Genomic DNA, 27705 nt, shown 5'->3' on the forward strand with positions numbered 1-27705 from the left:
ATTTGTGGTTTGTGTAGAGAACTCTGTGGTTGGGGTCAGTGGCTTGAGTGGCACATCAGTGTGTGGATTACTGAGTGTAGAGTTTATTGAGTTGATTAGTCAGCTTGTCGGTAACGGGTTTCGGGTTGGCATTGGTCACCTTGAGTTTAGTCTCGTTGGTTGTAAATTTTGTATGTTGATTAGGGAAAACTGAAACTAATCAAACATGTTTTGGCGTAGAATCTGAAGGTTGGAATAATACATCTAATATATGTATTGATTGATCATTGTGAATGATTGGCTTTTATACATTATGTATGTATGATGTTTGGTTTGATATTGATACAGCACTAAGATGTGTATCATTTGTGTGTTAAGGGGGGGTATTGTGGGGATGAGATGTGATCTCATTTGGTTGTTGGCCAGGTTCTGAGCCGTATTTATACCTTATGTGTTGATAGTACTGTTGTTATTTCTATTAACTATCATTATAGAAATGTTGTGTCCCATGTTAGTTATGGCATCACCATGTGAGTGATGGTTGTTGATAGTGTCACTTTGGAAATAAATGGAAAACAAACTTTTCTTAGTGTTTGGGACCGTCTAGATGCATTGTTGAAAAGTTGATTTAATTCAAGGATTTTAAAGAATTCCCGATTAATCTTTTGGGCAAATAAACTGTGGATGACTCTGCGTTTTGGGTAACACCGTATTTGTGAAAAATGTTTGCAAAGCTTTTGAGTTTTCGTATGGAACATGCAAGATTTATTCCGGAACGTTAACGTTAAAAATTTAAACATCTTTGGGAAATGCCTCTTGAACAAGAAAATGTTTTCTTATTATCTACTCTAAAGATTTGCTTTGGTCGTGTTGTTGAGTAGTGACTTAGCTTGGAGTGCTAGTCGGTTGTTGGTGAAATTGTTTCGGGGGAGGTTTGGTTTGTTGAGACTTGCGTACCTAAGGTGTGGTCGTTTAGAATGTGTTTCCTTGGTTAGTATCTTCCTTGCTAAGAGTAAGTCGGAGGTTTGTTGTGAAAGTAATTTCTTTCCTTGGGACTCGATTGTTGAATGCTCTGTAATCTGTTGGCCTTGTGTTTTGGCATACCCTTAATTTCGAGGACGAAATTCTTTAAGGGGGGGAGGTTATAGCGATCCCGGTATTTCCTGTTGTTGTTTAACTGTAATCCGGACTCGGTTCCGTAGATTCGTTGTTGTCTTATCCTCATTTCTATCCCCTACTCTTTTAATTAGAGTTTTGGGTTGTGTTGGGCAAGTTGGGAATAAGTTGGTCGTGTTTTAAAACTTAGAAATTTTGCCCAGGTTTTGGTCTCTCCGCTCGAGCGGCGATTTGACGCTCGAGCGGCAATTTTGTTGCTGCCTTTCCGCTCGAGCGGCAGTTTGGACGCTCGAGCGTGAAATTCCTTCTCTCAGCATTTTGGACATCTGCAGAAAATTCTGGGAGAGTGCATCCGGCGCTCGAGCGGATCTTGGGACGCTCGAGCGTGAACCTGTGTCTGACGCTCGAGCGGGGTGTTGTACGCTCGAGCGGACCTGTTTTTATATCAGTCCGTGAAATCACTTTTTTGATCACTTTTTGATTTCCTTTCTCTCTCTTACTTTTTCAAAACCTCCATTGAAGAGCACCTCACTCTAAAACCCTAACTTCTCTCTTAGGATTGATCTAGTAGGAGTTGTTTTCTCACATTGGGCCTTTACAAAAGTTGTGTTGATCGTAGAGGGCTATCTTTTAATCTGAAAATTTCGGGATTTGGAGCATTTCCGTTTCTTCATCTCCTTCGTTGAGCCCCATCATTCGAGGTAGGGATATCCTACTCCTCTTTATGAGCTTTGTCTTTGAATTTTAGCATTTTGATATGTCGGGGGTTGTTGGGTAATTTTGAGAAAGTTTGGACCTTTGTGTAATTTTACAAAAGTTGGGGTTTTATTTATAATAAACCTGGAAGCATGTTTGGTATAGAGAAATGGAATAAATGTTGAATCATTGATGAAAATGGGACCTAAGGGTTGGGATGGTAATTATGGAAAATGACCTAATTACATTGTTTGATTAATTGAGATAATTAATTGTGAGAAATGAGGAAATGAAATGGAATTGTTGAGATTGGGAATGTATGGGGAAAAAGGGTGTAGTTGAATTATTTATCACTCACCGAATTGAAATGTTGATTGAATATCCATTTGTGCATTTATTTCCTGCTTAGAAATAATTGCTTTGGGCTACCGGTGGAGGGTAGTGTTGATTGTTGTAGACAATGCATGATGATTAGGCAAACTAAAACTAATCAATCGGATGTGTCATAGAGTATGACGGTTGATAGAATACATTAACTTTATGTATTGATTGATCGTGTATAGAACCCTTGTGTTTATATGCATTGTGTATAGAGGAGGAGATGGGGGATGTACTCCGCGGTTTAGGGGAAGATGGGGGATGTACCTCTAAATCGGATAGGATTGGGAGGAGATGGGGGATGAACTCCGTAGATACAGCTCATATGCTTGTCTAGTGAAGTGTAGATACAGCTCATATGCTTGTCTAGTGAAGTGTAGATACAGCTCATATGCTTGTCTAGTGAAGTGTGGATACAGCTAATATGCTTGTCTGTTGATGTGTGATATGCTTATCTATCGGAATGTTGATATAGCTCACATGTTTATCTGTTGTAGTAGTGATATAGCTCATATGCTTATCTATTGAAAAGTCTGTTTGATTTGATATAGCATTAAAATGTATATCATCATCGTTTGTGAAGTATGGAAGTAGTTTATGTGTTATTGATACAACACCAAAATGTGTATCCACCGTGAATTTTGAAAATGTTCTAGTGATGAACTATAATCTCATCAAAATGTTTTGGCCAGAGTACTGAACCCCGTTTTCAGACTCAAAGTTGAATAAGAAATGAAAGGTGAATTGTAACATAGGTTTGGTTGTCATGGAATTGAAATAAGATGTAAATGGAAGTGTAAGTGTCGACCACCTATCAGTTGCTAATCTTTTAATCATTGTTCATAGTTGGTTTAGTATATCTCTGCTGGGCTGTGGCTCACCCTATATGGGAACATCATTTTTAGGTACAGGTAGCATGCCGCCTCTACGAACATAGCTTGGGAGGCTAGGGACAAGACATACTTTTGTTGCTTTATTTTCCTTTTGATGTATTACATGTAATTTCAAGCCAAGGGCTTAATGTGTAACCGAGTTAGTACTCTCTTTTGTAACCAAGTGATAACTTGGAAAGCTGTAAGCCCGCAGGGCATTTACTTTTGTTGTTAACGTGTAATACTTTTGTAATGAAGTACTCTGATTATTTGAGGGAATGTGGATCTTTTGTATATAAATGTATGTTTATATTGATGGGTTTAATATTATTATTTTGAGGGCGTGACAACTTGGTATCAGAGCGTACCGGGTTCGAATACTTTGGGTACGTGGGAAGTGATTAGGATCACAATGGGTTTGTCTCGCTTGATAGAGACTTAGATGTAGTGTCATATGCTATGTGCTTAATTAATAACATGCTTATGTGACTATGTGGGTATGGGATTTAGTTTCTAGGATGTTGATTGGATCCTTGGGTTTCTGCGAGTCCTGTTGGAAAGGCACTTGATCAATGCTGTTTCTGACCGGAACTCTAGTAACGCCTCGGGACTATCATTATCCGGAAATGAAATTCGTAAGTGCTTATGTGTTTATGTGCTTACGTGGAGTGAATTACAGTTGTCCATGTATTAGGACGTAAGTGTTTAGCTTCGGCACATGTATGAGTGTGCTAACGTGTCTCTGTACTTTTACTAGGATGCCTAGGCGAGGAAGTTGTGATTTCCCTCCTTCCGCTCGGGAAGAGTTGCGGAAACAGTTTGTGGAGTTACGCCAAGGTACTACACCTTTGGTGCGGTTCGAAAGGTGGTTTGTTAATCTGTCGAGGTTTGCTCCAGAATTGGTGGGGACGGAGGACTTGCGTTGTTTCGAGTTTGAGAGTAAGCTGCGTGACGACATCCGTGTGAGGATAGCGGGGTCTTGGCATAAAAGATATAGTGTGCTTGTTGAGGCAGCTGCCCATGTAGAGTTTGCGGTGCTAGCAATGGGGTAGAGTGGGGAGGGAGCCATCTCGGCAACTCCCGTGACTCAGGGTGTTGGTAGACCTTTTAAGAGGCAAAGGGGTTTAAAGCCGCAACAGGAAGGTCGGGCTAGAACCACCCTTCCAGTGTCGGATTTGGGTTCGGGAGAACGTAAACAGAGGGATGTCGTTTGTTTCAAATGTGGTCTTCTAGGCCACAAGGTTTCGGGTTGCCCACAGAGGAAGAGGGCAGGGTTAGCAATTCAACCAGTAGTCGTACCACCAGGATCATCTAACCAGCCGGGTTTTGGGTCGATCAAATGCTCAGTGGGGAGACAGTTGTTGGGGTCTTCATCAGCCCAGATTCTGAACCAGTCTCGTGCTCAAGCACCGCGTACTTGTTGGATGTGTAATCAGCCGGGTCATATTCGGCGTTTCTGTACTCAGCCGAGGGCTTCTTTAGGGGTTTTGCAACCTAGCCAGGCTCAGTTTCATTCGACTGAGCAGGAACAGTATCGTTTTGGGGGACTAGCAGGCCAGATTGCGAGGGCCTCAGTAGAGTCGAGTTCCCAAGCCCCAGTTGGGGAAGTTCGTAGTTGTTCCAGGTGTGGACAGAGGGGGCACGTCGGTAGTTCTTGTCCGTGGTTAGTAAACTCGTAGGTTGTCTAGTGTTTGGAGATGACCAATTTTGGCGGTCCAGCGAGGGACGGCAGTGGTGGTAATACCGAGGGGTTGGTTTCGTTTTGGCTAATCCGTTTTGTAATCGGTGAATTATCGTTTGTGATCATTGGGTTCCGTTGTGTAACCAATGTGTTTTGGGAATGTTGAAACATCTAAACTGTTTGTTTGTCTATATATATACATATATGCTTGGTTTGTCAATTTCCTCGGATTGGGTGGATTGGAGCATTGTGTAGCTTTAAAGTTTTATTGATGTGATAAGTTGCTGTAAGACCATAAAATTTTTGGTAAATGCATTCTTGTGCATGTGTTTTGGTTTGGGAAAAGTGAGGGCAGTTGAGCTGTGTTTTCAAATTTAGAAAGATCACAGGGGGATGCGTATCTTAACCAGGAGTGCAAGGGGGCGAGGACAGTTATACTTACCGGTGTTCGAAATTTCACCAGTGTTATCTAATCAATTTTACATGTGTGAAAGTGATGTTAGTCTACTGTCGCGGGAACTCCTCGAGAAGACGTGCAGTGTGAGATTAATACTAGATAGTATGAAATTAACATGGTGTTTTGCAAGAGCACGGCGCATAATCTTGTTAGGAGTAGACTTGTATTTTCGTGGTGAGTAACGTTGCCAAATTGGCATGTGTTGTGATTGGTCATTCGATAGAGGAGTGTTAGTCCCTATATAAGGGTGTGACTGTTAACATCAGGAGTGGTACGTTTTGAGCAGCTGGCGCTATATCTCGAGTAGTAGCTTATGGACGCTTCCTAAGTTTCTGGACTTCCTTACTTTGATCGAAAGTGGTAGGTTTGTACCTTAACACTGGTTAGGTCGGGAGGTGCTGTCGTGAGGACTGATTGGGTGTATAACCCGTAGTTTGGGTGTGGACCGTGAGTCGAGTCACCGTAGTAAAGTCTTGGCGGAAAAAGGTTTGGGGATATTAATGAGAGGGCTTGCAAAATAAGGAGATTTTGCCTAATACAGTTGAATGTGTTAGATGTGATGGTTTCACGAGTTGCGTGGTGTTGGCAAGATTATGTGAGAATGTTCGAGGGGATGTGAGATTTGTATCTCGAGTTAGTGGGAAGGGTACCTGTATGTTGGTTCGTGTTTTGGGTCTTGCTAGTCAGTGAGCCCGTGGTGACCCCATCGGTTGTACAGGGGAAGTGTTCGTATTGTGATTGGTTATCAATGGTTGGGTGTGAGGTTGTGAGTGGATGCCGGTAGCATTCTTTGAAGGAAGAGCAGTTTATGTTCTAAAGTAATGAGTATAGCGTTGGTCAAGGTGGTCCTTCGTGTTCGGGTTGTTGTGATTGAGGTTGACCATGTCGGTCTTTGGTCAAGGAAGTGAGCAGGCTTGCTAGATAGCCATGGCGGGGAATGGTGATTCCCTTAGACGTAGTGTTGATGCGGTTCAGTTTTAGGAGATTCGGAGAGGTTCCAAAATTTGTGGTTTGTGTAGAGAACTCCGTGGTTGGGGTCAGTGGCTTGAGTGGCACATCAGTGTGTGGATTACTGAGTGTAGAGTTTATTGAGTTGATTAGTCAGCTTGTCGGTAACGGGTTTCGGGTTGGCATTGGTCACCTTGAGTTTAGTCTCGTTGGTTGTAAATTTTGTATGTTGATTAGGGAAAACTGAAACTAATCAAACATGTTTTGGCGTAGAATCTGAAGGTTGGAATAATACATCTAATATATGTATTGATTGATCATTGTGAATGATTGGCTTTTATACATTATGTATGTATGATGTTTGGTTTGATATTGATACAGCACTAAGATGTGTATCATTTGTGTGTTAAGGGGGGGTATTGTGGGGATGAGATGTGATCTCATTTGGTTGTTGGCCAGGTTCTGAGCCGTATTTATACCTTATGTGTTGATAGTACTGTTGTTATTTCTATTAACTATCATTATAGAAATGTTGTGTCCCATGTTAGTTATGGCATCACCATGTGAGTGATGGTTGTTGATAGTGTCACTTTGGAAAGAAATGGAAAACAAACTTTTCTTAGTGTTTGGGACCGTCTAGATGCATTGTTGAAAAGTTGATTTAATTCAAGGATTTTAAAGAATTCCCGATTAATCTTTTGGGCAAATAAACTGTGGATGACTCTGCGTTTTGGGTAACACCGTATTTGTGAAAAATGTTTGCAAAGCTTTTGAGTTTTCGTATGGAACATGCAAGATTTATTCCGGAACGTTAACGTTAAAAATTTAAACATCTTTGGGAAATGCCTCTTGAACAAGAAAATGTTTTCTTATTATCTACTCTAAAGATTTGCTTTGGTCGTGTTGTTGAGTAGTGACTTAGCTTGGAGTGCTAGTCGGTTGTTGGTGAAATTGTTTCGGGGGAGGTTTGGTTTGTTGAGACTTGCGTACCTAAGGTGTGGTCGTTTAGAATGTGTTTCCTTGGTTAGTATCTTCCTTGCTAAGAGTAAGTCGGAGGTTTGTTGTGAAAGTAATTTCTTTCCTTGGGACTCGATTGTTGAATGCTCTGTAATCTGTTGGCCTTGTGTTTTGGCATACCCTTAATTTCGAGGACGAAATTCTTTAAGGGGGGGAGGTTATAGCGATCCCGGTATTTCCTGTTGTTGTTTAACTGTAATCCGGACTCGGTTCCGTAGATTCGTTGTTGTCTTATCCTCATTTCTATCCCCTACTCTTTTAATTAGAGTTTTGGGTTGTGTTGGGCAAGTTGGGAATAAGTTGGTCGTGTTTTAAAACTTAGAAATTTTGCCCAGGTTTTGGTCTCTCCGCTCGAGCGGCGATTTGACGCTCGAGCGGCGATTTTGTTGCTGTCTTTCCGCTCGAGCGGCAGTTTGGACGCTCGAGCGTGAAATTCCTTCTCTCAGCATTTTGGACATCTGCAGAAAATTCTGGGAGAGTGCATCCGGCGCTCGAGCGGATCTTGGGACGCTCGAGCGTGAACCTGTGTCTGACGCTCGAGCGGGGTGTTGTACGCTCGAGCGGACCTGTTTTTATATCAGTCCGTGAAATCACTTTTTTGATCACTTTTTGATTTCCTTTCTCTCTCTTACTTTTTCAAAACCTCCATTGAAGAGCACCTCACTCTAAAACCCTAACTTCTCTCTTAGGATTGATCTAGTAGGAGTTGTTTTCTCACATTGGGCCTTTACAAAAGTTGTGTTGATCGTAGAGGGCTATCTTTTAATCTGAAAATTTCGGGATTTGGAGCATTTCCGTTTCTTCATCTCCTTCGTTGAGCCCCATCATTCGAGGTAGGGATATCCTACTCCTCTTTATGAGCTTTGTCTTTGAATTTTAGCATTTTGATATGTCGGGGCTTGTTGGGTAATTTTGAGAAAGTTTGGACCTTTGTGTAATTTTACAAAAGTTGGGGTTTTATTTATAATAAACCTGGAAGCATGTTTGGTATAGAGAAATGGAATAAATGTTGAATCATTGATGAAAATGGGACCTAAGGGTTGGGATGGTAATTATGGAAAATGACCTAATTACATTGTTTGATTAATTGAGATAATTAATTGTGAGAAATGAGGAAATGAAATGGAATTGTTGAGATTGGGAATGTATGGGGAAAAAGGGTGTAGTTGAATTATTTATCACTCACCGAATTGAAATGTTGATTGAATATCCATTTGTGCATTTATTTCCTGCTTAGAAATAATTGCTTTGGGCTACCGGTGGAGGGTAGTGTTGATTGTTGTAGACAATGCATGATGATTAGGCAAACTAAAACTAATCAATCGGATGTGTCATAGAGTATGACGGTTGATAGAATACATTAACTTTATGTATTGATTGATCGTGTATAGAACCCTTGTGTTTATATGCATTGTGTATAGAGGAGGAGATGGGGGATGTACTCCGCGGTTTAGGGGAAGATGGGGGATGTACCTCTAAATCGGATAGGATTGGGAGGAGATGGGGGATGAACTCCGTAGATACAGCTCATATGCTTGTCTAGTGAAGTGTAGATACAGCTCATATGCTTGTCTAGTGAAGTGTAGATACAGCTCATATGCTTGTCTAGTGAAGTGTGGATACAGCTAATATGCTTGTCTGTTGATGTGTGATATGCTTATCTATCGGAATGTTGATATAGCTCACATGTTTATCTGTTGTAGTAGTGATATAGCTCATATGCTTATCTATTGAAAAGTCTGTTTGATTTGATATAGCATTAAAATGTATATCATCATCGTTTGTGAAGTATGGAAGTAGTTTATGTGTTATTGATACAACACCAAAATGTGTATCCACCGTGAATTTTGAAAATGTTCTAGTGATGAACTATAATCTCATCAAAATGTTTTGGCCAGAGTACTGAACCCCGTTTTCAAACTCAAAGTTGAATAAGAAATGAAAGGTGAATTGTAACATAGGTTTGGTTGTCATGGAATTGAAATAAGATGTAAATGGAAGTGTAAGTGTCGACCACCTATCAGTTGCTAATCTTTTAATCATTGTTCATAGTTGGTTTAGTATATCTCTGCTGGGCTGTGGCTCACCCTATATGGGAACATCATTTTTAGGTACAGGTAGCATGCCGCCTCTACGAACATAGCTTGGGAGGCTAGGGACAAGACATACTTTTGTTGCTTTATTTTCCTTTTGATGTATTACATGTAATTTCAAGCCAAGGGCTTAATGTGTAACCGAGTTAGTACTCTCTTTTGTAACCAAGTGATAACTTGGAAAGCTGTAAGCCCGCAGGGCATTTACTTTTGTTGTTAACGTGTAATACTTTTGTAATGAAGTACTCTGATTATTTGAGGGAATGTGGATCTTTTGTATATAAATGTATGTTTATATTGATGGGTTTAATATTATTATTTTGAGGGCGTGACAACTTGGTATCAGAGCGTACCGGGTTCGAATACTTTGGGTACGTGGGAAGTGATTAGGATCACAATGGGTTTGTCTCGCTTGATAGAGACTTAGATGTAGTGTCATATGCTATGTGCTTAATTAATAACATGCTTATGTGACTATGTGGGTATGGGATTTAGTTTCTAGGATGTTGATTGGATCCTTGGGTTTCTGCGAGTCCTGTTGGAAAGGCACTTGATCAATGCTGTTTCTGACCGGAACTCTAGTAACGCCTCGGGACTATCATTATCCGGAAATGAAATTCGTAAGTGCTTATGTGTTTATGTGCTTACGTGGAGTGAATTACAGTTGTCCATGTATTAGGACGTAAGTGTTTAGCTTCGGCACATGTATGAGTGTGCTAACGTGTCTCTGTACTTTTACTAGGATGCCTAGGCGAGGAAGTTGTGATTTCCCTCCTTCCGCTCGGGAAGAGTTGCGGAAACAGTTTGTGGAGTTACGCCAAGGTACTACACCTTTGGTGCGGTTCGAAAGGTGGTTTGTTAATCTGTCGAGGTTTGCTCCAGAATTGGTGGGGACGGAGGACTTGCGTTGTTTCGAGTTTGAGAGTAAGCTGCGTGACGACATCCGTGTGAGGATAGCGGGGTCTTGGCATAAAAGATATAGTGTGCTTGTTGAGGCAGCTGCCCATGTAGAGTTTGCGGTGCTAGCAATGGGGTAGAGTGGGGAGGGAGCCATCTCGGCAACTCCCGTGACTCAGGGTGTTGGTAGACCTTTTAAGAGGCAAAGGGGTTTAAAGCCGCAACAGGAAGGTCGGGCTAGAACCACCCTTCCAGTGTCGGATTTGGGTTCGGGAGAACGTAAACAGAGGGATGTCGTTTGTTTCAAATGTGGTCTTCTAGGCCACAAGGTTTCGGGTTGCCCACAGAGGAAGAGGGCAGGGTTAGCAATTCAACCAGTAGTCGTACCACCAGGATCATCTAACCAGCCGGGTTTTGGGTCGATCAAATGCTCAGTGGGGAGACAGTTGTTGGGGTCTTCATCAGCCCAGATTCTGAACCAGTCTCGTGCTCAAGCACCGCGTACTTGTTGGATGTGTAATCAGCCGGGTCATATTCGGCGTTTCTGTACTCAGCCGAGGGCTTCTTTAGGGGTTTTGCAACCTAGCCAGGCTCAGTTTCATTCGACTGAGCAGGAACAGTATCGTTTTGGGGGACTAGCAGGCCAGATTGCGAGGGCCTCAGTAGAGTCGAGTTCCCAAGCCCCAGTTGGGGAAGTTCGTAGTTGTTCCAGGTGTGGACAGAGGGGGCACGTCGGTAGTTCTTGTCCGTGGTTAGTAAACTCGTAGGTTGTCTAGTGTTTGGAGATGACCAATTTTGGCGGTCCAGCGAGGGACGGCAGTGGTGGTAATACCGAGGGGTTGGTTTCGTTTTGGCTAATCCGTTTTGTAATCGGTGAATTATCGTTTGTGATCATTGGGTTCCGTTGTGTAACCAATGTGTTTTGGGAATGTTGAAACATCTAAACTGTTTGTTTGTCTATATATATACATATATGCTTGGTTTGTCAATTTCCTCGGATTGGGTGGATTGGAGCATTGTGTAGCTTTAAAGTTTTATTGATGTGATAAGTTGCTGTAAGACCATAAAATTTTTGGTAAATGCATTCTTGTGCATGTGTTTTGGTTTGGGAAAAGTGAGGGCAGTTGAGCTGTGTTTTCAAATTTAGAAAGATCACAGGGGGATGCGTATCTTAACCAGGAGTGCAAGGGGGCGAGGACAGTTATACTTACCGGTGTTCGAAATTTCACCAGTGTTATCTAATCAATTTTACATGTGTGAAAGTGATGTTAGTCTACTGTCGCGGGAACTCCTCGAGAAGACGTGCAGTGTGAGATTAATACTAGATAGTATGAAATTAACATGGTGTTTTGCAAGAGCACGGCGCATAATCTTGTTAGGAGTAGACTTGTATTTTCGTGGTGAGTAACGTTGCCAAATTGGCATGTGTTGTGATTGGTCATTCGATAGAGGAGTGTTAGTCCCTATATAAGGGTGTGACTGTTAACATCAGGAGTGGTACGTTTTGAGCAGCTGGCGCTATATCTCGAGTAGTAGCTTATGGACGCTTCCTAAGTTTCTGGACTTCCTTACTTTGATCGAAAGTGGTAGGTTTGTACCTTAACACTGGTTAGGTCGGGAGGTGCTGTCGTGAGGACTGATTGGGTGTATAACCCGTAGTTTGGGTGTGGACCGTGAGTCGAGTCACCGTAGTAAAGTCTTGGCGGAAAAAGGTTTGGGGATATTAATGAGAGGGCTTGCAAAATAAGGAGATTTTGCCTAATACAGTTGAATGTGTTAGATGTGATGGTTTCACGAGTTGCGTGGTGTTGGCAAGATTATGTGAGAATGTTCGAGGGGATGTGAGATTTGTATCTCGAGTTAGTGGGAAGGGTACCTGTATGTTGGTTCGTGTTTTGGGTCTTGCTAGTCAGTGAGCCCGTGGTGACCCCATCGGTTGTACAGGGGAAGTGTTCGTATTGTGATTGGTTATCAATGGTTGGGTGTGAGGTTGTGAGTGGATGCCGGTAGCATTCTTTGAAGGAAGAGCAGTTTATGTTCTAAAGTAATGAGTATAGCGTTGGTCAAGGTGGTCCTTCGTGTTCGGGTTGTTGTGATTGAGGTTGACCATGTCGGTCTTTGGTCAAGGAAGTGAGCAGGCTTGCTAGATAGCCATGGCGGGGAATGGTGATTCCCTTAGACGTAGTGTTGATGCGGTTCAGTTTTAGGAGATTCGGAGAGGTTCCAAAATTTGTGGTTTGTGTAGAGAACTCCGTGGTTGGGGTCAGTGGCTTGAGTGGCACATCAGTGTGTGGATTACTGAGTGTAGAGTTTATTGAGTTGATTAGTCAGCTTGTCGGTAACGGGTTTCGGGTTGGCATTGGTCACCTTGAGTTTAGTCTCGTTGGTTGTAAATTTTGTATGTTGATTAGGGAAAACTGAAACTAATCAAACATGTTTTGGCGTAGAATCTGAAGGTTGGAATAATACATCTAATATATGTATTGATTGATCATTGTGAATGATTGGCTTTTATACATTATGTATGTATGATGTTTGGTTTGATATTGATACAGCACTAAGATGTGTATCATTTGTGTGTTAAGGGGGGGTATTGTGGGGATGAGATGTGATCTCATTTGGTTGTTGGCCAGGTTCTGAGCCGTATTTATACCTTATGTGTTGATAGTACTGTTGTTATTTCTATTAACTATCATTATAGAAATGTTGTGTCCCATGTTAGTTATGGCATCACCATGTGAGTGATGGTTGTTGATAGTGTCACTTTGGAAAGAAATGGAAAACAAACTTTTCTTAGTGTTTGGGACCGTCTAGATGCATTGTTGAAAAGTTGATTTAATTCAAGGATTTTAAAGAATTCCCGATTAATCTTTTGGGCAAATAAACTGTGGATGACTCTGCGTTTTGGGTAACACCGTATTTGTGAAAAATGTTTGCAAAGCTTTTGAGTTTTCGTATGGAACATGCAAGATTTATTCCGGAACGTTAACGTTAAAAATTTAAACATCTTTGGGAAATGCCTCTTGAACAAGAAAATGTTTTCTTATTATCTACTCTAAAGATTTGCTTTGGTCGTGTTGTTGAGTAGTGACTTAGCTTGGAGTGCTAGTCGGTTGTTGGTGAAATTGTTTCGGGGGAGGTTTGGTTTGTTGAGACTTGCGTACCTAAGGTGTGGTCGTTTAGAATGTGTTTCCTTGGTTAGTATCTTCCTTGCTAAGAGTAAGTCGGAGGTTTGTTGTGAAAGTAATTTCTTTCCTTGGGACTCGATTGTTGAATGCTCTGTAATCTGTTGGCCTTGTGTTTTGGCATACCCTTAATTTCGAGGACGAAATTCTTTAAGGGGGGGAGGTTATAGCGATCCCGGTATTTCCTGTTGTTGTTTAACTGTAATCCGGACTCGGTTCCGTAGATTCGTTGTTGTCTTATCCTCATTTCTATCCCCTACTCTTTTAATTAGAGTTTTGGGTTGTGTTGGGCAAGTTGGGAATAAGTTGGTCGTGTTTTAAAACTTAGAAATTTTGCCCAGGTTTTGGTCTCTCCGCTCGAGCGGCGATTTGACGCTCGAGCGGCGATTTTGTTGCTGCCTTTCCGCTCGAGCGGCAGTTTGGACGCTCGAGCGTGAAATTCCTTCTCTCAGCATTTTGGACATCTGCAGAAAATTCTGGGAGAGTGCATCCGGCGCTCGAGCGGATCTTGGGACGCTCGAGCGTGAACCTGTGTCTGACGCTCGAGCGGGGTGTTGTACGCTCGAGCGGACCTGTTTTTATATCAGTCCGTGAAATCACTTTTTTGATCACTTTTTGATTTCCTTTCTCTCTCTTACTTTTTCAAAACCTCCATTGAAGAGCACCTCACTCTAAAACCCTAACTTCTCTCTTAGGATTGATCTAGTAGGAGTTGTTTTCTCACCTTGGGCCTTTACAAAAGTTGTGTTGATCGTAGAGGGCTATCTTTTAATCTGAAAATTTCGGGATTTGGAGCATTTCCGTTTCTTCATCTCCTTCGTTGAGCCCCATCATTCGAGGTAGGGATATCCTACTCCTCTTTATGAGCTTTGTCTTTGAATTTTAGCATTTTGATATGTCGGGGGTTGTTGGGTAATTTTGAGAAAGTTTGGACCTTTGTGTAATTTTACAAAAGTTGGGGTTTTATTTATAATAAACCTGGAAGCATGTTTGGTATAGAGAAATGGAATAAATGTTGAATCATTGATGAAAATGGGACCTAAGGGTTGGGATGGTAATTATGGAAAATGACCTAATTACATTGTTTGATTAATTGAGATAATTAATTGTGAGAAATGAGGAAATGAAATGGAATTGTTGAGATTGGGAATGTATGGGGAAAAAGGGTGTAGTTGAATTATTTATCACTCACCGAATTGAAATGTTGATTGAATATCCATTTGTGCATTTATTTCCTGCTTAGAAATAATTGCTTTGGGCTACCGGTGGAGGGTAGTGTTGATTGTTGTAGACAATGCATGATGATTAGGCAAACTAAAACTAATCAATCGGATGTGTCATAGAGTATGACGGTTGATAGAATACATTAACTTTATGTATTGATTGATCGTGTATAGAACCCTTGTGTTTATATGCATTGTGTATAGAGGAGGAGATGGGGGATGTACTCCGCGGTTTAGGGGAAGATGGGGGATGTACCTCTAAATCGGATAGGATTGGGAGGAGATGGGGGATGAACTCCGTAGATACAGCTCATATGCTTGTCTAGTGAAGTGTAGATACAGCTCATATGCTTGTCTAGTGAAGTGTAGATACAGCTCATATGCTTGTCTAGTGAAGTGTGGATACAGCTAATATGCTTGTCTGTTGATGTGTGATATGCTTATCTATCGGAATGTTGATATAGCTCACATGTTTATCTGTTGTAGTAGTGATATAGCTCATATGCTTATCTATTGAAAAGTCTGTTTGATTTGATATAGCATTAAAATGTATATCATCATCGTTTGTGAAGTATGGAAGTAGTTTATGTGTTATTGATACAACACCAAAATGTGTATCCACCGTGAATTTTGAAAATGTTCTAGTGATGAACTATAATCTCATCAAAATGTTTTGGCCAGAGTACTGAACCCCGTTTTCAGACTCAAAGTTGAATAAGAAATGAAAGGTGAATTGTAACATAGGTTTGGTTGTCATGGAATTGAAATAAGATGTAAATGGAAGTGTAAGTGTCGACCACCTATCAGTTGCTAATCTTTTAATCATTGTTCATAGTTGGTTTAGTATATCTCTGCTGGGCTGTGGCTCACCCTATATGGGAACATCATTTTTAGGTACAGGTAGCATGCCGCCTCTACGAACATAGCTTGGGAGGCTAGGGACAAGACATACTTTTGTTGCTTTATTTTCCTTTTGATGTATTACATGTAATTTCAAGCCAAGGGCTTAATGTGTAACCGAGTTAGTACTCTCTTTTGTAACCAAGTGATAACTTGGAAAGCTGTAAGCCCGCAGGGCATTTACTTTTGTTGTTAACGTGTAATACTTTTGTAATGAAGTACTCTGATTATTTGAGGGAATGTGGATCTTTTGTATATAAATGTATGTTTATATTGATGGGTTTAATATTATTATTTTGAGGGCGTGACAGAGGTGGTAGGAACTTGCAAAGGGGTGACAGTTCACGACGAGGAGGGAGAAGGGGAAGTGGCGATGCTGAAGATGAAACACCATTTGCTTTGTTAGATGCCTCTTGTGCTTATCATGATAGGTTTGGAAAGCGACATTTTGTCATGCCCAAGTACTATCGAGATCTATGTGGTTTGGTGGAGGAACCATCAGATAATCAAACAGGATATGGTTTAGCAAACGCTAGACTTCTGAAGTGGCCCGCACTATTTATAGAGCGAGTCCAAATGGAAAGATTATGTCGGAAAAATCGATTGAAGGTGCCAAAAGCATGTTCTGTTGAGATCCAAAAGGAAGATCCTGATAATGTTGATCGACTATGTGAAAGACTACAACGTGAGATTTCTCAAATGAACCGTAGGTTAGCCCGCGATATGCAGCTATACATAGTTAAGAAGGATGCCCAGAAGAACAAAACAGAACCAAATGATGCAGCTATCAAGGGTATCATGGAGGATCCTCAGCTTGTCTCTAATGTTGAGCTTTCGGATTGTTCAGACTCTGAGCCACCTACCGATTTAAGCGCGAATTAGGTGTTAATGTCTACACTTCGGCAATATTAGGTCATGCATTAATATGTAATGTCTGTGTTAGAGTAAGTGTTTCCGTAATGAGTTGGTCAGATTGTCTGGCTAATATTTGTCTGTCTAACTGTTATGTTTATCTATGTATTGTGTGTTCAGTTCATGGTGTCCACAATGTATTGTTGTTCGAGACTTATGTTTGTACTACTTATGTATTTTTGTGGGAGACTTATATGTTTTTTCCTCAAGGTTTTATGAATTACATTATCAGCTTCTAACCCAAAACAAAGACAACATAAAAAAATATATATTATTTACATGAAAACGACTTTAGTAAAGCCAAAACAAAATTTTGAATAGCACATTCTAACCCAAAACAAAGAGAAGAAAAAAAAATAAAAAATAAAAAAATTTACATGAAAATGGCTTTAGTAAAGTGAAAAAAAAATTTTGAATTACATTATCACATTCTAACTCAAAATAAAGACAAAAGAAAAAATATATATATATTTAAATGAAAACAGATTTATTAAAGCCCAAACAAATTACTGAATAACACCTTTTAACGCAAAACAAAGAAATAATAATTAAAAAAAAATTGACATCAAAACGGCTTTACTAAAGCTCAAAAAATTTATCAATTACATTATTATCTTCTAACCCAAAACAAACACAAGGAAAAACAAAAGAAATTTACTTTAGTCAAACAAAATAAAAAAAATGCTGAATTACACATTCTAACCCAAAATAAAGACAAAAGGAAAGAAAAAAAAAATTAATATGAGAACAGTTTTAGTAAAAGAATTTTAACCAAAAAAATTATTCTGAAATATATTATCACCAAAACAATGACAACATAAACAAAAGAACGAAATTTTTTTCTTTAAAGTTCAGTAAAATTGAAATTAAAAAAAAAATTACGCTAAAAGCACGGTTCATAAAAAAATTTGGCAAAAAATCGTGGTTCTAAAGAGTGAGATGAATTTTTTTTTTCATAAAACGTGGGTTTTGATGAACTCGTGGTTAAAGACAAAAGGAAAGAAAAAAAAATTAATATGAAAACGGTTTTAGTAAAAGAATTTTAACCAAAAAAATTATTCTGAAATATATTATCACCAAAACAATGACAACATAAACAAAAGAACGAAAATTTTTTCTTTAAAGTTCAGTAAAATTGAAATTAAAAAAAAAATTACGCTAAAAGCACAGTTCATAAAAAAATTTGGTAAAAAACCGTGGTTCTAAAGAGTGAGATGAAAATTTTTTTTCATAAAACGTGGGTTTTGATGAACTCGTGGTTACAAAGAGCGAGTTCATTAGAAATTTTTTTTTTTGCTAAACTCGTGCTTACAAACAGCGAGTTCACCTTTTATGATAAACTCGTGTTTTCAAAAAGCGATTTCAGCATGAAATCGTGCTTGTAAAAAGCGAGTTCAAAGGAAACAAATTTAATCAAACTCGCGTTTTCTAACAGCGAGTTCTTAATTAAACTTGCTTTTCCTAACAGCGAGTTTAAACTTTTACTGATTTCAGGCGACAGGGGTGGAAAAGTGTTGAACTAGCGATTGTGAATCGCGAGTTAGCTCATTTTGGGAATTCTTTCAAAACTAGGCTTAGTTTGAGAATTCCCTTCTTATTTTGGCTTATTTAGGGAAATGCCCCATTTTCTATCTTTTCTCAAAAAGGAAACAATTAGACACAAAATTCCCTTGATATTTTTCTTCTTAAACCTACCATTTTAGAGTTTTATTTTTATATGATTGGGAATTCATAAGCAAAAACTTGTATACGTTTTTTTTTTTCCTTTTTTTTTAATATTGAATTTTATGGAAAGAGATTTATTCCTGATAGATTTATTCCTAATACTCAAACCCAAATGAATATTTTATCTATGCAGTTAGCATTTTTCTTTTGAAAATCTGTTAAGTAAGTTTGAATATTTAGCTAAAATAGAGAGATTTGTTAAAGAATGGTAAGCTAAAATAACGTGTTTTTTGTTTTTTTATTTAGCTATTTTAGCTGGTAGTGTTGGAGTTGCTGTACCCAAAAAATGGGACGAGAAAAACGAGCTGAGGAAGCCCTAATCCTCCTTCGAAGCCGACTCTGCAACCCTAATTTCATCTTCACTTTTCTCTCCGACTCTCCCGACAGCAACTACAGGTCCAAACCCCTCTCTGCATGCTTAAACCCTTTCGCTTGGTTGCTGAGAAATTAAAAAAAAAAAATGTTCATTTTCTCAGTAACCAAACAGGGTTTACCATTTCATTTTATTTTTTTTCTATTTCCCGTCTCCCCGGTCTTTACTTTGATTGATTTCGTAATGTGCTTAATCTGTAAATTGATGAGAAGTGAAATAAGTAAATTCAAGCTTTATTTTTTATTTTTTATTTTAATTTCAGTAAGTTGAAGTTTATAGTATCAAGTTCGGTTACTGAGGCATGTAACAACTCAGTTCTGCTTCTTGGTCCCCGTGGCTGTGGAAAAATTGCGGTAAAACACAATGCCTTTGATTAGTTTGTTTTGGCAGGTTTAAGTTGTAACTCTGTTAATTTATTTATTTATTTATTTTTTAATACTTTTAGGTGTTGGAGCTTGTTATTGAAGATCTATTGAAAGAGTATCCTGACATGATATTAGTGGTATGCTTCATGTGACAATATATATTCCTCTGATTGCTCGATTTTTTAGAATTTCAACTGAAAAAGTTCACATTATTCTCAGTAGGTAGTTTTGAAGAATTATGTTTGGTTGTTCATCTTTTTACATTTAATGTTTTCTGGGGAGAATAAATTATGAACATCATAGATTGAATGGATGGCTATAGAAGTCCAATCATACTTCTTTTTTACTATCTTATGATGGTTTCAGATAAAGCTGAATGGACTTTTACACAGTGATGACAATTGCGCACTTAAGGTACAACTTCATATCCTGCTATAATTGTTGCCATGATTTTGCGTTCCTTTCCTAATCGTTCGCCTGGTTTGTTGCATTTCAAGTGGTTCTGATACCATTGCTTCATACATTCTAGTACTTAAATTCATTTGTTATGTTTGTATGATGAATACGAGGGATTTACATATTGATGGGTTTTTTTGGCTATAACTTCTGGTTTTCTTATTATTTATTTTTCAACTGGGTTCTAGTTACATTTATATGAGCATCCAGTAACACTAAGGAGATATTATGCATAATGCATTTGGAGCCATGTAAAAGGAACAGACAGTAGTGAACTTGAGTAGATAGTTGTGGCTTGACAACCTAATTAACCACTTACTGTAGCTAGGAAAATAATGCATTTGTACTATATATATGTATATATATATAGGTATGACATGGTGCTTAGATCTAGGAAAGATTTGTTACTCATTGTGCAAAACAATAGGAAAACTTTCTACTTTTAACTCAACTAGACAAGTTTGGCCCACAAAATGATGGGGGATGTTAATCAATTTTCACCCAAATGCCCTAATTGCAGATTAAGTTCTAAGAGTGAAATTGGGGACTGCCTCTCAATTGATACTTGAATGCTTAATTTCTTTTCAAGTACATACCCTTTTTTTATCACAAGGATTTGAATTTAATGCAACAGGTGCAAATTCATTCCCATGCAAAGAATATGAAAAATGTAGAATGCTACTTAATTGTCACTTCGTCATCATCGGGAAGGTGATTAAAGAAATCTTATGCACATGGCTTCCTTTTCATTGATTTGTTTTTTTAACTCTTCATTTTAAGTTAGATGTTATAAGAGCAAGGTTCTCCAAACCAACTTAAAATTTCTTCTGATAGTTCTTGTCATGATTCTTCCTTTTTTGTTTTTCTTTCTCCCTTTCTGCAATGAAAGCTTTAATTGTAAAGTTGATATCTAGAACATTTTTTTAAAGTAGCACCACAAGTTTTATTCATTTCTGAAAATTAAAACAATTTGTAACCTGTCAGAACTAGATTGATTAATAATATAGGAGCACTATGAACCTACTGATTATAACCTCTCTCTCTCTCTCTCTCACACACACACACACACACACACACACACACACACACACAAATGTAACTGTATCTAGTAACCGCTAGTATAAAGAGAGCTTTTTATAGCATGCTGTATGGTATGGCTATCCATCAAAGAATTTGGTAAAACTAAACTACTTATAATAGGCCTCTAGCTTTGTCACATTTGACATGTTTTAACAGATAGTAGCAATAATTCACCATTCAAATCAATCAAAATGGCACAGACCTTTTACTTCATTAAATCATACCCTACGGTTGCACTTTGCAATGATTGGATCTATTGCATCAATTAATTACTAGAAAGGAACAATGAATTCAGAAAGCTGGCAGCACTCTGTGAAATGATTTTGTGAATCAAATTAGACTTGGTTGTAACCTTAAACTCTTGAGGGAAAGGAAGACAATGGACTATGTAAAGCTAATGCATAAGAGTTATAACATGAATGACATCTTGCCAGATAGCAATGTACAGTACCCCTTGGAAGTTTGTGTCTTAGTTTTTGGGCACAAGCCAATGCTGCTTACTTTAGTATGCACATTTGTGATATTGCTTATCTGCTTCTGCAATATTTCTCAGACTCTTCTCTATGAAATTCAAATAAAAGTGTTGTAGGATTGCTTTTTTATTCTGGAAAAGTTTCTATTTGTTCTTATTTTCTTTTCTCTCATTCATTCTTATCTATTATTCAGGAAATTGCCAGACAATTATGTGTGGAACATCAATTGTTGTTCTCAAAAATGGTAACATGCCTAATCCATTTAAGATCACATGATGCATTTGGAACATAATTGATCCAGTTTTTTTTTATTATCTTGACTTGATTTTTGCAGGCATCATTTGATGATAACACCCAGTTCATGATAGCAATGTTAAGGTGAGTGTAGAAAATGTTGTTAATGTCGTCTTCTGACCTTGACTAATTCAATTCGGGTTATTTAACCCCCCCACCCCCCACATTCATATACTCATTTTTCAAATCTTGTTTCCAGGGAGTGTGGATTAGTTCATAAAACAGTTATTTTTGTACTGGATGAATTTGACCTCTTTGCGCAGGTAAGATTTCCCTTTTTGTTTATTTGACATGTGTGTGCATGCATGTTTGCTCACATGCACATAATCATTTGGTGGAATTGTAAGGATGATAGTCCTAGTAAAACTCCTTTCAAAGAAATTTTGGTTTCAAAGGGAATATTTTGGTTCAGATGTTGAAATTTTGTTGCTAGAAATTTCATGATTCGCCTGTCTGGCACTTTTCAGGGTAAACAACGATTGCTCTATAGCTTGCTAGATGCAATGCAGTCTGTAACATCACAAGCTATTGTAATTGGTGTCAGTTGCCGACTGGTATGTTGCTTCATGCTTCTAATTTCATTTTGTCTATTTTAAATTTGTTCTATCAGAATTCAGAGATCAGCATCCTGTATTTGTGAAGACATTTAGAGTAAAACTGCTTAGAGTAAAACAAAAATGAATTTAAAAGCCTGTTTAAGTGAAATACGTCGTCGATAATGCGTGGGTTGCAGATGCAAAATGCATTCAGTGGTTCGTAAAATGTTGCAGTTTGTAGAGAACACTGATAAATTAGGTATTACACCTTGCAGGATGCTGATCAGCTCTTGGAAAAAAGAGTAAGGTCTCGTTTCTCACATAGGAAACTGTTGTTTCTTCCTCCCTCAAAGGAAGATTTGCAGAGGTAATTTCTTTATTATCTGTCTTAGGTGAGCTGCTGTAGCTTATGATCAGGTTGAAGATTCAGATAAAAAATGCTTGTGTTGATCTTCTTGCCTGTCGGTTATGCAGACTGTTAAAGCACATTTTAGTATTGCCAACAGATTCAAGCCTTCCTCATGACTATGTAGTTGAGTTCAATGCCAAGCTTCTTGTATCCTTTCCCTTTATTTTTGTTAATGGCACAACCAACATTGTGCTTATAGCATACAAATATCATTAGAGAAACAATACGGTGAGCTTTAGAGGAGATAAACGTTCCTGTGTAGATTTCTTGGCTTGTGTTTCTAAGTTTAAAACATGATACAGGATGCTGTAGTAGACTTTGCTAATAACTTCATTCAAGATACTTCAGGTTATCATGATTTATTCTTGAATATTTTGCTTTTTATTACATACAACATCTATTACAATGCTTCAGCTTATGGAATGCATCAAATAAATCATTTGAAATTTCACGCAACCAATGCTATTCAAATATAGTCATTAAAAAGAATTAGATTCTGAAAAACATTCTGTAACATGTGTGGTTCTAACTTTGGAACAGTAATATATTCTGTTAGCTTTAGAATGTCATATTGTTATGCTGCTTATTCTTCATTTTTCTTACATTTTTTTTTAACTTTTAATTTTTAAATTTTATTTTATTTTACCATACACACACTGTCAACACTAACTTTTGCATTTGTTTGAATGATGAACCCTATGCAAATTCTATTTGAACAATAAAATGCCAGTCACACAACTGTCATGTCTCCAAAAAAAAAAAATAATAATTATGGATTACCTTTTATTCATTTGTGTCAGGACACTACAGTTTATGAATCCAAAATTATCACTTTTATTAGAGATTTGTTGTTTTTTGAACTTTGACCCAAACAACTGTCTACACTTAAAATCTAGTTTACATTGTTAGAGTAATCTTCATTTGGAGACTTCCTTAAATAAAACTTGATGAAAAGTTCATCAAGCTTGTTTAACCACAAGTGGGCTTTCCAACTTAGAGAAGAATGAGATCTAGAGTGAGCATATGAAGATTTGTGGGGAAAGAAATTTAATTATTTCAAAAAGAAACCATCCATTGTTTTCTCTCACAGAAAGAGAAGAGGCATAAGCTAATACTGGCATTCAAATTGACATGACGTCAAAACTTAAAAGAGAGTGAATGATCTTCAATTTTGATTTGCGATAAGATGCCCTTTTAATTTTTTCTCTTGTTTTTCTTTCGTTTTTTAAGTACTTTGAGAGGGCATGGGGGTTGGGATGAGGTGTGGATGCTGTGCGTTGAGTTTGACCGCCTACTCTTATATTTTTTTCTTGTTTGATTTGCAATAATTCCTACTTCTATTTTTAATTATTCATGTTTTGCTTTCGCTCTTTTTTTTACTTTATTTATTTTTTCTTTTTTGTAAAGATACTTTGAGAGGGGGTGGGGATATGCCAAGCTTGATTGCCTTTGAATATAAGAGAAGCCTACATGTACATCGAGCTGTATAATATTTTATAAATCCTTATCAATAGGAACTTATTTAATGCTTTATGTGTGTGTGTATATTATGTATTCAATTGTGTGTATGTATTTGTGAATTTGGCGGATAGATAAATAAACTAGACCAAACCAAACTAAACCCTTGTGTCTCAATCAGGTGGGTTCGGATAGATAAAGTTACATCTCATAATATGACACATTTGTCTTCACATGTATCCAGTATCCTTCATCTAAACCTTACCTCAGTTTGTAATGGGCCTGTTTATGCCCTTACAGTTTGAGTGGCTGAAGTCCATTCAAGAACTAACTAGCTTCCCATGCACCACAAGCTTAGGCTTAATAATTTGCATGCTGAGTGCATTTGCTATACACTATTTACATTTTTGCGTAAGACTATCTAATTTCTTTTCTTTTAATTGTATACCTTTTCAGTTAAGATTGACATTCTTTTAATACCCTTCTAAAGTTAATATCTTAGGGTAAAATCAGTGTGATCGTCTGATGTTTTATTTTATTTATTTAATAAAAAAAAAAGAAAGAAATTATTTGTTTATGTATTCCCGGGCCAGTTTTTAGAACTTTGATGATAATATCTATTGTTCCTGAATCTTAATGCTATGGCGCATGCGGTAAGAACTCCTTGACATCTATCAGAATGTATTGGCCGAGGAGAGATTCAAACAACTTATTGATGCATTATCAAATTCTGATTCCACATACAACCATCTTTTGAGGTTTCTGTAAGTTTTTCTGTCCTCGAAGCATAGAATTCTAGTTTGAAGGTGTACTGCTGTAATTAATTTCATCCTAAACCTTATTTATGAGTATTGGTGGTCCATGACACTAGGTTCTCTGCTGTTAGTCATATGGATTTGGATTTTGGGTTCCTATCACTAGAGAACTTCAAAGCTGCCCTTTCAAGTATCCAAAGGCAGCCAAAGGTGGAATGTTTAAAAGGTATGGGTATTTTATTAGATTTTTTTGACCTTTCACATGCATTTTTTGCTTTTACGATTCTCATTATTCTAAATTCTAGTCCTCTCAAAATCTTCTAGGTGTGTTGTTTGGTTATCTGGTTTATGCTCAAAATATTATCTCCTCTATGCTTTAGGAGAAAACATGGTCCACCACATGCTGCTGTTTTTCCCTGATTATTTTTTTTCAGCATATTTATCTTGTGATAAGGGTATAGTACGAATGGATGCATCAACTTGTCACTTCCAACTTGGTTAAATTGCATATGTGGTTGTATTGAAAAGGCTAACTAATGTTCTCCAATTGACTGATATTTTGCATGTATGTTTGTTTGTCTATTTGTAGTAGTGTTCCTGCTTTCTTCAGTGCTTTATTGGCGAATTAAAAGGAACAAAACACAATGGCAATATTAAATGAGATTAAGGATCATAAAAGCAAATGCTGTCAGGCTCCATGTTGAATTGTGTTCCTTGGGATGTTGTTTGTAGTAGCTAGCATTATGAGGGATTTGATACATATTTCCAGTTTAATATTTATAATTTTTCTATGCATCTTGTGTTTAAAGCATAAATGCATCCTGGTCTCTAAAGAAAGTGTGTAAAGATGAAAGGAGGAAGCTTGGCCTCAAAGAAAATTGGAAATTTCATTTGGGAATAAGCTTGGGGACAAGTGAAAATCTTTACAAGAAACTAAGTCAACAAGATTAAAAGGGTTAGGAAGATTAATATACAACAGGATCTAATTTCATATTTTAGTGAAAATTTGGCATCAAACCTTTGACATTTTTGGACTTCTGTCAGTTTTGGAAGAGGGAAATGTGGGAATTATAATTCTATTTAGGGAGGAATGTTTCGACTTTTCAGTTTTCGTAAATATGGCTTTAAAGCCACTTAAAGAATGCTCTAAGCTGAGCCATGGGAAGAGAGGAAACATTGATAATATTCTTCTTGAGCATGTTCTTCTTACATTCTGTAGCTAACTACTATTTATATCCTTTAATTCTTCGAGAATCTTTCCTTCTTGTGAACACCTGTTTGTAGACTTTCTTTTGCCTTATCTTTATGAGGCTTTTAACATTGTTAGTGCAAATTCAACTCTTTTTTTTTTTTTTTTTTTTTTTTTTAAGCAGATTGCTCCGTTCTTGAACTCTACATACTGGTCTGCATGAGGAGGTTAGAAGTAAAAGAGCAAGAATCATACAACTTCAATTCTGTAATGAAAGGTCTGCCTCAGATGCTTTTTCTATATTTAATTTTTAATTTTTATATTGTTTACCAAGTACCACTATAACAATATTTTGTTACTTATTATGTTTATCTTATATGTCAGAATACAAAAGCATACATGATTCATTCCAAACATCTGATTACTATGCACGAAATGTATGCTTACGGGTGCGTATGGTACTTTGCATGATGATGCTTCTTTCTAATCTATCCCAAGCATATTTTGGTAATCTGTTGCCCTGACTTCTGCAGGCATTTGAGCACCTTTTAGAACGTGAATTAATCTCTTTTATGGACAACAGAGGGCACAATCAATCTGTTGAATTTCGCCCCGTGAAGCTCCTAATCTCATACCATGAACTATATCAAGGGTTGAAATCATATCGGTCTTGTCCGGTAAGTTTCTAGAATGAAGTGCGCACATCATGTTAAATGGTCATGATCTTTGGATGCACTATAGAAGTATAGCACTCATATTCTTGATGAATCTGTAAACATAAGCCTCTATTATATGAGAAATCTATATAGCTTTTTGGGAAATTTTCATGCTAGTTTGCAGTTTATCATCTTATGATGCTTCAAAAGCTAGTTTCCTAGCAACATCTAGACATTAAAATTTCAAAGACTTTCAACTTACAATATCTATGAAAAGTTGGTGATTAGTGTATTATTTTACTCATGTTGATAGGCAATTCTTCAGAAATTAATTAATCGCGAAGGTTGAAACAGCTAAAGGGATTCATTGATGGTGTTACTAGCCCGACCAGGCATTGGCTCGTGCCTCAAATTTGTTTGGGAGACTTCAAGATCAGAGATAGTCTAACCAATCTGGTGCTGACCTAAATGCCATCCTAAACGAGGGAGATTCTCTTAACTGCTAACATTTGTAATGTTTTTCATTTCATTCTTTTATCTATTTATTTTTTCCTCAATGGTAGTGCTACTATCTTTCCTATTTTATTCGAATTAAATATAAAATTTACTTGGATGTCTTCCTAAATCAATAATAATAAAATATGTTTATTATTTTCTTAGGTAATGAAAGGAAGATGTTTTTGATTAACCTAAAAGAGGAAAGAAAATCTTCTTCTATAGCCCGGGAACTTTTCATAACTGCAAACATATAGCACATTTGAGAAGTACAGACACAGATGCGGATACAGATACAAGATACAGTGATTTCAAAAAAATTGGAGACATGGATATGGCAATAAAATAAATTTTCATATGTTTTTATTTGTTATGTAGATTAATATTATATACACAAACAATCAAAATTAACAAAAATTAAAACTAATTCGACAATTAAAAAAAATCACTTTTAATTAACACTTATTGTTTATATCTTTTTTATAAATGATCTATTAAGTATTTAAATCTAAGTGAAAATGAATAAATATTCAATATCCATCAAAAACATTATAGGAAGGGAAGAAAAAAAACTAGTTGGTGTGTCTCCAGAGCGTCCCCCTTGAATAAATACATGCCCCGTTATGTCCGACACAACCACAACACTTTCCTTCTAATACCAATCGTAATAATGATGTTGTTCATTTTATTAAGGCTCATATAGTTTTGAAATGGATTGTTATTGTGACATGATCTTGGATATAATTTTACTCTAAAAGCTAGTTATTGAGGTGAGGATGCCCTCACACTTTTATACTGCACATTATTTTAGTAGCTAGGTGATGTGGGACTTCGTTTCACAGTTACTAGGAAAGGATGTAAGCTCATATATACAACTTAGGAATGTGGGATATCAGGGTATTACATTTAACCCCAATAGGAACACACGTCCTCACATAGTCTATGGTTCCCACCATGCCGCTGCCATTGTCCATAGGAAAACTGTGCTAAGGATGCATAGTATGTTCAAGCATAGCCCATACACTATGGGGTAAGTCCCCATCTAATATCAATTGCAACACCCACGCCCCAACCAATAACAGTATTG

General features: G+C 37.6%; 1 protein-coding gene across 2 annotated transcripts in view; it reads left to right on the plus strand.

Annotated features, from left to right (window-relative positions):
- Positions 1-26787, plus strand: part of ORC4 (origin recognition complex subunit 4) — a 41398-nt gene extending 14611 nt beyond the window's left edge. Inside the window, exons 2-17 of one of the 2 annotated variants that reach the window (XM_028224739.2) lie at positions 18326-18475; positions 18715-18805; positions 18898-18954; positions 19184-19231; positions 21020-21070; positions 21161-21204; positions 21320-21383; positions 21588-21674; positions 21932-22023; positions 22131-22212; positions 24202-24287; positions 24395-24504; positions 25652-25744; positions 25852-25916; positions 26001-26144; positions 26437-26787. In XM_028224739.2, the coding sequence (XP_028080540.2) occupies positions 18366-18475; positions 18715-18805; positions 18898-18954; positions 19184-19231; positions 21020-21070; positions 21161-21204; positions 21320-21383; positions 21588-21674; positions 21932-22023; positions 22131-22212; positions 24202-24287; positions 24395-24504; positions 25652-25744; positions 25852-25916; positions 26001-26144; positions 26437-26472 (1260 nt within the window). In that variant the 5' untranslated portion in view covers positions 18326-18365 and the 3' untranslated portion in view covers positions 26473-26787. Of the gene's footprint in view, positions 1-17966; positions 18476-18714; positions 18806-18897; positions 18955-19183; positions 19232-21019; positions 21071-21160; positions 21205-21319; positions 21384-21587; positions 21675-21931; positions 22024-22130; positions 22213-24201; positions 24288-24394; positions 24505-25651; positions 25745-25851; positions 25917-26000; positions 26145-26436 lie in introns of those variants that run through there. The other variant, XM_082892498.1, reaches the window with a different exon arrangement.
- Positions 26788-27705: the final 918 nt, after the last annotated feature.

Source organism: Camellia sinensis, chromosome 10 (assembly GCF_055761805.1).
Source record: "Camellia sinensis isolate YWXY chromosome 10, ASM5576180v1, whole genome shotgun sequence".
Taxonomy (NCBI): Eukaryota; Viridiplantae; Streptophyta; class Magnoliopsida; order Ericales; family Theaceae; genus Camellia; species Camellia sinensis.